Source organism: Lemur catta, chromosome 2 (assembly GCF_020740605.2).
Source record: "Lemur catta isolate mLemCat1 chromosome 2, mLemCat1.pri, whole genome shotgun sequence".
NCBI lineage: Eukaryota > Metazoa > Chordata > Mammalia > Primates > Lemuridae > Lemur > Lemur catta.
In genome coordinates, this window is record NC_059129.1 from 134993443 (window position 1) to 135007714 (window position 14272).

Sequence of the window (14272 nt, forward strand, 5' to 3'; positions counted from 1 at the left end):
AGGGAGTGCACAGAGAGTTAGAGAGGCTTCTTCAAAGTGGTAAAGGCTGAATGAATGTTGAAAGACATATGAACTCGCCCAGATTAAGAAACACCTGGTGTGGTGAGATAAGTGTGACCAGGAGCAGAGGAGAGGTTGTCTCCCACAGGGATGAGGATGGGCAAATAAATTCACTATGCAGAAGAAATATGATGACTTCAGGAAGCTGGACATAGTTTTCAGTGGCTGGAGTAAGAAGTGCATGTAAGAGAGGGGCAGAAGATGAGGAAAGACCATGTCTTGCATGGGAATTTGGTTTTTATAATCAAAGTAACTGAGATTCATGGAAGAATATTAAGCAGGGAAGTGATGTGTTTGGATTAAACTTTTCATAAAAGCACTCAGCATCAGAGTGAAGGCAGAATGGAAGAAAGACATATGTTGGACATACTGAGACAGGTTAGGAAGCTATTGTCCATCTAGGCAACACATCACGAGCACCCAGCCAAGGCAGTGGCAGCAGGAAACGAAACTTGGGGCAGATTAGACATGGGGGGAGGTGAGAGACAAGGAAGTACAGCTCTTAAATGACCCCAGGATTCCTACACTGATAGACTGGTGATGACACTTCCCCAAATTGGGTACATAAGAAAGAGAGAATGGTTGGTCCAGAGATCACAGGCTCTGTTGAGACCCACAGGGTGCATTACATCTGCCGAGCACATAGCTAGAAATCCAAATGCTGGTCGGGTACATGAGTTGAAAGCTCAGCAGATGAATGTGACCAGAAGATACAAATTTGCCCCTTGTCTGCTGGTAGCGGGTAGTTGAAGCCATGTCTGCGGATGAGGTCTCTCAGAGAAATCTGGAGGAGAAAGGAACCAGAGAACAGTGTCTTTCAAGGAAGAGGAGTGTGTGAGACGCTGAAAGGACCGGCTAGAGTGCTGGGAGGTATCTGTCTAGGGTGCTGGGGAAGGTAAAGGGCCCCCTGGGAAAGGACGGAGCTCAAACAGGACAGGGCCTTTTACCTTCTCTGGTACTTAAGTTACATGTTTAAATCGCTCATGAGTAAAATACACATCATCAACACAAAGGTTTTCTTTCCTCGCTGTAGCCTTTCCATCCGTGCTGGGACTCAGCGAGTGGCTGCAGGCCTTGCTGTGTGAAGGCTCACTGTCATTTCATCACTAAATGAGGGCTTTGCAACATAAGCATTTTGTATATTCCTATTGACATTTGAGAACAATGTTTGTCCCAATTCCAACGTCACTCCAGAGTCCTTCTGAGGAACCAAGGCTAGGGTAAAGTGTGCAGTGGAAATGCGTAAGAGGTTTGAGAACAGTGTGTTTGCACCTTACCTGCACTTCATCAAAGAGGGTCCTCGCTTGCTGCAGTGGTATAGGGACGCTTCCGAGACCGCTCATGGGGAGGTAGGACACTTCAACCAGCCATTTACGAAGCTTTTCTGCCATCTCCCTGTAGCGCTGCCACTGGCGAATCTGGCTGTCGATGATGCCCCGCCTCTGCTGGGCCCTGCGAATCACTCCCTGCCACTGATTGCTGAGCAGCGTCAACTTCAGGTTGAACTCATCCCTGGCAAAGAGATAATTACGTGGTGAAAAACACCCATATCTTGGATGCAGTTACATAATCAGCCAATGTGTACACTTTGCACGACCTTAATCTCTGAGAAGTGACCCAAGGCAGAGGTCTTCAGATATCATGATGTGATCTATTATTGGGTCTACTGGAAGTAACTTTAAAAATTAAACTACTAGTGTTTGCAAATGGTGAGAATTACCAAGACTCAGCACAGGTTGAAGGAAAATTTACAATAAGGTCATTGTCATTTACTCCCTGAGAGCATGGGAGGGGAGGAGTAGAAAGGCACAGGTGCAGTGAGAAGAGCTCCAAACCCTGAGCACCTCATGGCAACGTGCACAGAACATGCATGACAAGGTCTTGCGGGCCCCCTGCAGGAAACTATGTGGAGCAAAGCTTATGTAGAACCTCTGTCTTCAGCTAAAATCATAAGCCACTTTGGCTGGACAAAACTGTGTTACCTTAGCTAGAATCATAAGCCACTTCAATCAAACTATGTAGTCTAAAGAGATTTTTAAAAACTCCACTCCATAAACTCTCTCAGTATTCTCTCACAATAAACAGCCCTAATCTTTAGCAAATTATTCCACACATTAATCTAAATCATCCCTTTTACATTTTAGGCTGACTTCACTTTGTTATTAGGAAAATGAAAACTAGTCATCACGATCTGTTTAAACGCCATTCACATATTTGGAAATATTAAATGTTACTTAAGCTTTCTCAATTGTAGGCTGAAGAATCTCAGATCTTCTAATGTGTTCTTCCTACCTCTGTGTTTTCTACCTTTAAAAACATTGGTAATCCTTTATCAAGTTTTATTTAATATTCAACTTGTGGCCCCAGAACTGGTTAGTAAGGGTTTGTCCAGCATCAAATAGAATGAGTTTCTTTGTTGATTACAGTGTCATTCGCATGTTTTTGTATTAAAGTGTAACATTACTTGTGTTTTGTCTATTATATTCATTTTGCTTTTCTTCCTCAGACATCCTATTCTCTTCCCTTGAGGGTGGCACCAAATCGGAATGCCACTTACTATCGTAGAATATTCTTGACTGCCTCCTATTATCTAGAGCCATTAACAATTTTGATTTTGTAACCAAATGTGCTATAAGTCCCAAAACTTATTTAATAATTCAACTTAAACAAAAGATGAATAATACATAGTCACACTCAACACAGCCAGCATTAAAAACAAAAAGTACTAAATAAAGCCCCAGCAAAAATTTTCTTATGTTCTCTCATTTTAAAAATAGACCCATATGATAACTAGTTAGGCTTTGATGATGACTTTCAGTTTTGAAAGGAAATTCTGATCTATGTATCTATATGTATAGATGAATAATCAATCGCAGTAGAATTCAAATGTGATGAATTAAGTTCATGATATTTCCCCAAAAGTTGTAAGTATCTGTCAACTGAGAAAACGTGTAACTTCAGGACTTGAGAATATTCTATAACATGAAAAGGCCCTTGCATGTTGCTTTGCCTACCAGGTAACGATCCAAGACCTCTTCGGAGCCCTCACCCTCACTCTGCACAGCCAAGCTGTCCTGAACTACCTGCCAGCATGAGGAACGACTTAAAACGTGACATTGTTCCCAGGGCTAAAACTCATCAATTAACGTTTAGAATACAACAGATTTGTAAGCTGGGGCTTTCCTATTGTCAGCAGGTTCTAATCTGAGTTTTTCACTTGCAACTTTCAAAATTCTTTATCTTTAGGTCCAGCTTCCCATTTTCATCTTGTTGGTGTTTTTCCCTAAATGTTAGCATTTAAAATTTAATAGATGTTGGCTTGCATGTGAATATTAAATTTTACTTTACTTAATGACTTGAACATTTATAATATTGCTATAGAGTTGGCTAAGAGATGACAAAGCAAAAGATAAAAGTTAATTGCATTTGAATTTGTTTTATTCTCAAGAAAGCTCACATTCAAGTTTGGCTTACTTAGAATAGAATAAATATGACATCACATTTTGTTGTTCCAAGCTTAACCACGAAAATCTTTCATGTACTTCCAAAGAAATATCCACTTAAATCTTAAATGGCTTCTAAAACGTTAAAAACAAAACTCTCAATAAAAATGATTTATTTTGTAATTTTTTGAAAAAAGACTAACAAGTATAACCACAACTACTGGTCCTAAATATGGGAAAGATGTACAAATGTAATAAAACAAATGAAGTTCATGCTCCAAATATCACCATGAAAAGTAGAAGGGATAAAATAAATATTGTTCCTAAGACGTGTAAATATAGTATAAAATTGTCAATTCCCAAGCTAGATTTTTACCTATGTATTTTTAATAAAGAGATAATTTGGTACATAAAGGAAAAGGAAGAAGTATTCCAGGTTGAATGTAATCTGATTTAAGGCACCAAACCATTTTCAAGCGAATTATCATGGGATGAAAAAGCTGCCCAGTATAAACCAGTGCTGACTGAGAACCAGGCACTGGAGCTCCAGCCCTGAATGTGTTGCTACTTAGTCTCAATAACCTTGGTCAAATCAGTCCACATTTGTGGGTCTCAGGTTTTTCATCTGTAAGTAAGAGAGATGGACTAATGATCTCTATGCTCCTTTTACAAATAAAATTTCTGTAATTGTATAAGAATATTTGAAACATCTGTTTACAAACCATTGCTACATCACTGATACAATTCATTCTGATCTATTCATAATTCCAGTCCCTACGGATGACTAGCTAAGGTTGGCTAGGTGATTTCCAATTACTCTATGTCCTTCATATAATATAACAGCAGTTCTCTAAAAAGATACAATACTCAGTAATTTCAGAGATTCAGACAAGCCTCTCTTCCTATTACTGAGGCTCCACTGTTGTACAATTGCCTTAGGAAGACTGGATATATGCCCTATGATCTGCTAATTAAAAAGAAAATGACTAATTTGTGGAAATTCTCTTCATAATAATTTACCAAAGATCCTACCTGTCATCAACTTGACCTTGTTCTAGAAGACGCTGCCCATCAATAATGATCGAGTGCAAAATCTGCTGACGACTGAACATCTCGGCTTGAAACAACTATAATTTAAAGAAGAGCATACTTTAGAGTTCCTAATTTTAGTGACCAGTTCTACGATAACTTTCTAAATATTCTGGTTTTAGCAAGACTATGAAAAGTATCTCCAGCTGAATCAGGAAATGTGTGAAATCCTGTAGTGCGGGAATGATTTATTTTTAAATCATCAATTCAGATATGCTTAAAGATAAGGTTCAGCTTTTGGTTTACTAAAACCAAATGACTAAAAGCAGAATCGTGTTTCCTTCATTCTTTTAAAAGCACCTAATACAGTAAGTTAATGCACAATTTGTTTTTTGGTTTATTGTGTGTGGAAAATGTGGTCTATTTTCAGACATAGAGAATAGCTTTGGACCTTTGAAAAAGTTGAAGGAAAAAAAGGCCTTCTTTTTCTGGTCTTTTTGAACTCACTGTTTTTCAGTAGAAGGTCTTTCAAATTATTTCCACTGTTTTTAAAATAGCTTTATTGAGACATAATTCACATGCCACATAATTCACTCATTAAAATGCTCAATTTAATAACTTTTGCTATATTTAAAGACTTGTATAACCATTACCACAATCAATTTTAGAACATTTTCATCACCCCAAAAAGAAACTCCACAGCATTAGCAATCATTCCCCATTTTCTCCCAACCCTCCAGCCTTAAGCAACTACTAATCTATTTCATATTTAAGCATTGCCTATTCTGGACATTTCATATAAATGGAATTATGCAACATGTGGTCTTTTGTGACTGCTGTCTTTCCCTTAGCATACTGTTTTCAAAGTTCATCCATGTTTCACCATGTATCAGGACCTTATTTCTTTTTATTGCTGAGTAGTACTCTATTATATGAATATATCACATTTTACTTATCCAGTCATCAGTTGATGGACTGATGGGCGGTTTCCACTTTTTGGCTGTTGTGAATACTGCCACTATGAACAATGTACTTGTACAAGTTCTTGTGTGGACACATATTTTCATTTATCTTGGGTATATACTTAGGAGTGGAATTATGTAGTGACTCTATGTTTAACATTTTGAGGAACTACAAAACTGTTTTCCAAAGCAGCTTCACCATTTTACATTCCCACCAGCAATGTAAGAGGGTTCCAATTTCTCTACACCCTCACCACCACTATTATCTTTTTCATTGTAGCCAACGTAGTGGGTATGAAATAGTATCTATCTTATTGTAGTTTTATTCCATTGTCTTTTATTTCACCATCTGTCAACTCAATAAAACTGAATTTGAAAATACCTTACACATCTTTAAATTCTATATTTTTATAATTTCAGCAAAATGCTTTAAAAGTATTTTCATTATCTTTTAAGCTATGAATTAAGCTTTTCTCTGCCCTTAGGTAAGTCCCATCTCTCCACGTGCATAAACACACAAAACAACTTAGTTATATCAGCAAATAGCAAAATAGGAACTAATTGTTAACAAATTAATTAATTTGCTTTTTGCGTATATTAATAGTTCTCTCTGCATTTCTTGAGAAATATTATAATGCAATTTGATCAAGAGGTACACTTGGAGATCATTGATAGCTTAATATCCTCTTATAAAATTCATATATGCTTTTTAAAGAACACATAATTTTTACAGACTTTTGATAAAAGTACCTTTAGCAATTAGCCTTGGCAATATTAATGTTGTAGTCTCTCACTCAATTTGCAAATTGTCTAACTGTCTGCACTCTTTCTACCAACCCCACCCAACCCCCAGCAAGTAGTCTTTAGCCATAATTCTGACATTATACATTGCAAGGTACTGAAGCCTGACACATGCTTATAACCATCTACTGAGCAGAGAAATGGACAAGATTTTTGTAACTAAGATAGCAAAACCCCAATTTTAAAAAAGAAGGTAAAAGTGACACATGCATTTGAGAAGACTCAGTAAAATGCATAGGATTTTAATTCTCCCACATGGCATTTTGTAGCATTTTTCAAAGGTCTAAAACTTTTTTATTTCCCAAAAATGAACTGGCATAACCTACCTCATGTGCTCTCTGCTGTTCTAAAAGATGCTGATAATTGCCTGAAATCTCTACTGCTAACTTTTGTTCCGTTTGAACCAGGAATTCCATCCATGTTTCACATTTTTCCAGGAAAGTCTGATGTTGTAGCAAAAATGACTGCAACTTACTGACAGAATGAAAGACAAGGAATAATGACTACTTTGCTCTTTATTTTTATATTTCTAGCATATAAAACTAGATTAAATAATCTATGCCTCCAATTCTAATTGGACCATCACATAGCTTTCATGTTAGGAGGTAAAATTAAAAAAAAAAAAAAGGAGAAAGAAACTTTTTTAAAAAGTGTAAAAAGTGAAAGTTTAAAATGTTAAATTTTTCCAAATGCTCAAAATTATACATGTACCTTTAATATATTCTTACTTAAAAGAGTATACTTATTAAAGACTATTTAGTACATCAAACATGGAAAACTACTTTGCAATTTAAATTTGCTACTTTTAGTGCAAATTTTGTCAGTATTATTGGAAAGACCAGAATTTATAGATATACACAAATCATGAACTTATATTCTATTAATACATTGGTGCTATGTTTGAATGTGTCCCCTCCAAAATTCAGGTGTGAAACTCAATGGCCAATGTGGTAGTATTACGAGGTGGGGTCTTTAAGAGGTGATTAGGCCATGAGGGCTCCTCCCTCGTGAATGGGATCGGGGCCCCTGTAAAGGAAGATTCGCGGAGTGTTCAGCACTCTTGCCCTTGCACCTTCCTCCTCAGTGTGAGGACATTGCATCACTCCCCTCCTAAGGATACGGCAAGAAGGGGCCACCTGGAAAGCAGAGAGCAGCCCCTACCAAACAACTGAACCTGCTAGCACCTTGATCTTGGACTTCTTAGCCTCCAGAACTGTGAGAAAATCAATATCTATTCTTTATAAATTGCCCAGTCTCTGGTATTTTGTTATAGCAGCACAAAAGGACCAAGACCGGAATATCTCTCGTTTACCCTACCTGAATCTTTCTGTAGTCTGAGAGGAGATCAGAGACCAATGGCGGTTCAGATTCTGCATCCTTTTGATTTCCTTATCATTCAGAGGTAACCTATATCCAAGCTCATTTAGACGGTCTAAATCTGGAGCCATGCTGCTGAATTTTAACATCTGTCCCTAAAAGCAAGATTTAAAAGCAAGTTTAGTACCACGGTCAAAAAAAGGCTGAGCTTTTCCAAAGTGCACAGTGAACTTCTGACTTCAGGAAGAAGCTGGTCTTTGTTCTGCTATGCGTTTCCGGAAACTTACTTGCAATCTCCAGAGGAACAGATAGTAAAAAGCTGAATCTCCTATTCACATTGAACTGTTGCCGCTGCTATTGCTACTACAGCTACTCACTACCCTTTATTGAATACTTAGTAGGTTACCTGCATTACCTGATTACTTGATTTATTTACTCATAGGTAATTTTTTATAGAACTGACAAAGGATAAAAATTATGCTGATGAATACAAAGGCTTTTTTCTTACCCTTTATATTTAATTTATTCATGCTAATCTGATCCTTTATTATACGATAGTAATAATTGTAACAGGGATAGCTAACATTAATTGAGCACTTACTATGAATTAAGTGTTATTAAAAGCTTTACAAGTAAGAACTCATTTCATCCTCAAAAGAATCCCATGAGGTAAGTACCATTGGTATTCCCTCTTTACAAATGAGGAAAGAGAGGCACAGAAACTAAGAAAATTGTTCAAGGGCACCCAGCTAGTAAGCGGGTAGAGCTGGGTAAACAAAAGGTGTTGGGGTCTTGCTAAAGAGAACGCAGTCTCACTTGAGCTATGAAATGACCACACGTTGCCCTATGACCCCAACCTCAAAGTTGGTAAGAATTAACCAAAAGAGCAGTCTTTGCTTTCAGATCTCTTTCCTCTCTCACACACAGGACAAAGCTGCCTATTCTGGTCTTCCACAGGCATAGCTTTTTTTTTACAACAGGGTTTTGCTATGTCACCCAGGCGAGAGTGCAGTGGCATCACCATAGCTCACTGCAACCTCAAACTCCTGGGTTCAAGCGATCCTCCCAGCTCAGCCTCCTGAGTAGCTGGCACTACAGGCAAGTGCCTCCACACCCAGCTAATTTTTCTTATTTAGAGGTAGGGTCTCACTATGTTGCCCAGGCTGATTTCAAGCTCCTGGCCTCAAGCGATCCTCCTGCCTCCCAACATGCATAATCTACTGTGCCCGGCCCCATGGGCATTCTTATCTCCATCTAGGAAATTGGTTACAGAAAGGAGAAAATGTCAGGACACCCTTGCCCATGTGTGTGTTTTCTCTTTGTATGATCTGCAAAAGGCTCATGATTCCTGAAGAAAGCACAAATCTTCCCAAGTATTAAAGCCAAAGCATAACTACTAAATGACAGAATTTCCATGGGTATACATTAGCACTGAACAAAATTGACAAGACACAGTCCTTCCCCTCATGGCACTTAGAGGGAGTAAGACACTACTGCAACAGTAGAGGGCACAAAATAATCATCACATACTCACATGAAAGTAATTAAAGGACATGATGGAGCATGGAAGAAAAAGACGTGTGCTTTATGAAAGCGCGCTGCTGGGAGCCTAGCCCTGGATGGGCAGTGGAAGCTTTCATTGAAGAAAATGACCAGGACTTTACTCTTTTTGGTGGGGAGGAAGTCGGTGGGGACAAGAAAAGAATCCAGGAAGGGGACACATCACACGCACAGACACAGGGAAGCACCGTGGCTCCCGAGTGGCTGGAGGCGAAGACGGGCAGTGGTGCAGGAGGAGACACTCAGGGCAGGCGGCAGCCAGTTACGCGGGCCCTGATAAGCACAGTCTTCAGCCTAAGAGCACTGAGGGTTTTAACTGAGGGTTTTAACCAGAAGAATTATATGGTAAAATTTGCATGTCTATGATATTATTTTATTTACTTGACTGGATGTTTAAAATAGTTCATAATTAAGTGAAACCATTTTTTAAAAACAATTATTATTTTTGATTGACAAATCATGATTTGGGGCACATTTCAGGGTACAATGTGATGTTTCGATGCATATACACACACATACAATGTGGAATGATTGAATCAAACTAATTGACTAAAATTATTTTTTCTAAATGAAGGTCATTCTGGTAGCCAGGGGGAGTGTAGAGTGTGTGTGAGGGGGTGGATGCAGATCTGTGTGAGGCCACTGCCGTGGCCCCAGAGAGATTGGGGTAGCCGGAAGTAGGAGTGGAGGACGTCAGAGGTGGAGATGGGAGACTCACAAGCTATTAAGGAGCTGATGGACTGGGACGGGGAGGGACTCGAGGTGGGAAGGAGTGAGGAGGTTTCTTAGGACTGGTCCCGGCCAGCTCCCGTTATGGGCTGGGAAATCAGGCCCTGCCCATTGCCAACAGGGTTCACCCCTTGCAGGACAGCAAGAAGGTAGAACCCATGAGTGTCTCACAGGGAGCTCAGAATTAAGAGTAGGTCTATGTCAGTTTTGATTTTCCTTAAGATTTTGAGGACAGAAAATAAAAGGTCTGGGAATCAGACCTGAACACACTTGCCTTAAGTTCCTCCATCCTTTCCTGGATGGTGGAGAGGTCAGACGAGTGGCTGGGGTCCTGTCCTTGCAGGAGGTCTTCAGCTTCCACTATCCAGGCCTCCAAAGCTTCTAAACTCTTGGCAAAGGTTTCATAGTCAAGAACTCCAGCCTTGTTTTCACAAGAGAAATTGGTATTTTAGTTAAAAATATTGGTATTTTAATGAAATCTAGCAAGAGGGCAAGTAGATATTGAAATTATTTTTCATATTCTTGTATCAAATTGTCATTCTCAAGATGTCACTCCTAAAACAAGGCTATGATTTAAATTTTCTTCTCTTGATATAATTTTTCTAAAAAGTAGAATTATTTCTCTATGTACCATTAGTCATAGTCTATTCAACTTATTCTTTAAATACATTATTAAACAACATGTGTGAAAAAATGTTGCGATTCTCATAAAAGCCTGTCATATGAACATGAATAGTATTAGGAGCTTGACTCCTCAACTAATTTTATAACTACTTTGCAGAGAACAATGTAAAATTCCCACCTTCCTTTGTCCCCAGTGAAACTTCGAAGATTGTTTATTTTTTAATTCTTCTTTTGAAGGAGGCATTGCCTCCATGATGAAAAATTATTTTCCTGTGTTTATGCCCAGACATTATAGAACACTCAATTTGTAAAACACGGTGAACATGAGCTCTGTACCTGTAACATAGTCTGCTGTTTGCAAAGAGCCTGCTCTAGGGCACATAAGTGTTGACTCAGAGAGAGTTGATCAGATTGAATGGCTGATGCAGCCGAAGCATCCACTTGTTGCTTGAGTTGCTCTCCCAGCTCATGGAGAACAAAAAGGGAATCCTTGACTGTCCCCAATCCTTTGAGGAGGTCCTATGGAAGGTGAAAATATGCCCATAGTGAAACAACATGTCGAGTGTACTCCTTATCATAAACAACAATCGGTAAAGGGCCACACATCCAGAAACATGCAATTCTTATTTATCATATGATTGTACTAAATAACCCTCACCTGTAGACAATGATCAAGAATTGAATCCAACTTTTAAAAATATCATGTGCTCTAATATCTTACATATATATTACATATATATAAATATAGATATTTAATTACTCCTCTGTTAATAAAAGCCACATAGGTTCATGATAGGACATTAGGGAAATGCAGGAAAATAAACATAAACAAGAAAAAAAAAACCCAACATGATCCACAAGTAAGAGCCAATAAGTGGAAACATTTTGGCAGATTTGTCTTGCTTCTTTATGTAACTGATATCAAATTGAAAACACAGTGCTATATTTTACCTTTTTCTACTTATTATTATTATACCCATCAGGAGTTGACCCACCAGTTTGTCAATGGTATCTGCTCTGTGTGTGGTCATGTCATTGTCGTTACAACCACCCTCCTGTCTCAGTGGGGTATAGAACCCAGGGATGATTTTGGAGAGCAGAGGTAAGATTAGTCTGTATCTCCACTCTTTTCCATGGCATCTGTTAACTCCACTTTTTGTGGAACCTTCTTATATGCTCAAAAATATAAGCCAGTGGAAATTCCTCTGGTTCCTAGCCACTATTAAGAGTAATAAGTGGCTATTTCTTCTACCTGTTGCTGGTGCCCCATCCAGACACATTGGAGACTATAGAGCCTGCCATGCCTACGCATGCCAGTGACTACTGTGAGAGAAAGAAAAACAAAGGGCAGCTGGGTGCAGTGGCTCATGCCTATAATCCTAGCACTTTTGGAGGCCAAGGAGCATCCTTGGAGCCAAGAGTTCAAGACTAGCCTGAGCGACATAGCGAGATCCTGTCTCTATCAAAAATACTAAAAACAGCTGGGTGTGGTGGCATGTACCTATAGTCCTAGCTATTTGGGAGGCTGAGGCAGAGGATGACTTGAGCCCAGAGCTGGAGGTTGCAGTGAGCTATGATGATACCACTGCACTCTAGTCCTGGCAAGAGAGTGAGACCTTGTCTCAAAAAAAAAGGTATCCTTAACCCTTAACACCTTGACATGACATAGACAACATAAAAGGTGTATTTCAGTTTAGTGGTATTGAAAATAAGAGCTCTTGCAAGGATAAACTATATGGAAAAAAAAAAAGCATTGTATTATCGTTATTGCAAATATTCACCTTTAACTTTAAGGTGATTATTCAGGTTGAAGGTATTAGAATAGATTAAACTTTTATTTATGTAATTTTTTAACTTGTCTAATTCTAAATAAACTAATTGGGGGAAGACGATCCTTGCAACAAGTTCATGAAAATAAAGACAAATAAGGACAAATAGTGAGAGTCATGTAAGGGATGAAACAAGAGAAGAGCTGTTCCTACAAACCTTAAGTAGGTTATTGGCAGCTACAGTGAAAAAGAGAATTATTAAAAAGCTATTAAAAAGAAGTAAATTTGGAGAGAAAGACTTCTTTCTACCATTAAAATCTTAGATGAAACTAATATGTAGATGTTTACATAGGAGGTAATGAATCTAAATGGACGATATCTTTAATAGCAGATTTTCTTAAAGATATAACATTATTCCACACATGGTCATTTCTTACAATGACCATCTCAGTAAAAACAGAGAGCCTAAATCTTTCACGTGGATTATATTCCATTAGGAAAAATGGGAAAACAACTCATCTTTTAAAATGAAACAATGGGAGGGGACCTCTTAATCAGATGCATGTGTAACTGTGTTCTGAAAATCAGGCAGGCTCTTTGATACTAAGACAATTATTTCACAGAAAATTGTCCCACATGCTGAGATACATCAAAAGCTTACCCACATCAGCACTAGCCTGGCTAAACCTGGGAAGTCTAAGAATGGCAAGCTGGGGAAACACCACAGCTCCTGAACATACGTTGCAGTCTTGAATCCACGTAGCAACTTCATCATCAGGGATGTCTTTGTTAGCGGCTGCCTTCAAGAGCTCGTTGGTTCGATCCTCCTGCTGCTGCACCGTGGAAGCACACTGTTTGGAGTAGTCCTTGTATCTTTGCCAAAGCTGAAGCAGGGCCTTGCTGGAGTGCAGCTGCTCGGCAATCTCTTCCAACAAGTTATTCCATCTGGAAATAATAGCCAACACTTCATGGGCAGATTACCACCTCTCATCAAATGCTGGTATTTACTATTTTATTTTCCACGATCCTGGTTCATGTGAATATGTGCATAATACAAGGATGACTCATTTCTGTTTAACATAACAAAAAGTAACACTTCATATTTCAAGGGGCGCAGATAATGAGGATGAGGGCAATCTGGGTATACAGCAGTTCTAATTCTTTGTAAATATCTCGACTGCATTTATCATTAACTCCATTTTGCAGAAACCAAAACTTCAATGGAATAGAATCTATAAGGCTCAAATTCAAAATGTCAGAAAGTTTTAATTATATCATTATTTATAATAAGGCTGTGATATAAATAATTTGTAAAGGTAGCATAGTCCATACCTCATATTGACTTCCTTCAGTGTATTGGTAAGAGTTTCTGTCACAGGTGGGTGACACTCTTTTAATAGCTGGTTGGTGATAGAGCCAAATTTCTCTAAGCTCTTTTCCTGTTTTTCTAGATCATCTTGAAGACTCTGCCCAAAGAAAAACATCCCACAGATGACATGACAGGATGTAAATTCTAATAAGCAGATTTAAAAGTGATTTATATATGGTTTCATAAATCCAGACACAACAATATATAAACCATGCATGACTTTTCTCCAAGGCTTTATAAGCTTTCTTAGTCATTTCTTCTCCTTTATATGATTTTGTTCTTATGTCTGTGAGAAGAGATTCTTAGAAATTAAGCCTTCTTATACTGGCACATGGATTCTGCTGGAGGAGTTCACGTAGGGTACCCTTGTCTATGGTCTGGTAGGAAGCTATGGTGGTGGTGTATGGGATGTACCATCTGTCACAGTGTGGTTCCCTTTGATGCCCAAAGCCAAGGCCAGATCTCTATTTTATTATATACCCACCACAAGAGTAGGTGAGTATGTGACTCTACCACAAACTCCTGATGATTAAAGACTCTCAGAAAGCATAGCTTTTCCAAGTTCTATCTCTGGGTGTTCTTCCTTGCAAAGACTTAAAAGAATTTTTT

At 38.5% G+C, this 14272-nt stretch overlaps 1 protein-coding gene across 3 annotated transcripts in view; it reads right to left on the bottom strand.

Moving 5' to 3' along the window:
• The window catches only part of SYNE1 (spectrin repeat containing nuclear envelope protein 1), a 427753-nt gene that overhangs the window by 69772 nt on the left and 343709 nt on the right, over nucleotides 1-14272 (bottom strand). For all 3 annotated transcript variants that reach the window (XM_045544593.1, XM_045544592.1, XM_045544591.1), the window contains 8 exons: nucleotides 13627-13760; nucleotides 13035-13239; nucleotides 10862-11044; nucleotides 10176-10322; nucleotides 7613-7767; nucleotides 6622-6769; nucleotides 4536-4630; nucleotides 1338-1572 (listed from right to left, as the gene is read on the bottom strand). In XM_045544593.1, the coding sequence (XP_045400549.1) occupies nucleotides 1338-1572; nucleotides 4536-4630; nucleotides 6622-6769; nucleotides 7613-7767; nucleotides 10176-10322; nucleotides 10862-11044; nucleotides 13035-13239; nucleotides 13627-13760 (1302 nt within the window). The remainder of the gene's footprint in view (nucleotides 1-1337; nucleotides 1573-4535; nucleotides 4631-6621; nucleotides 6770-7612; nucleotides 7768-10175; nucleotides 10323-10861; nucleotides 11045-13034; nucleotides 13240-13626; nucleotides 13761-14272) is intronic.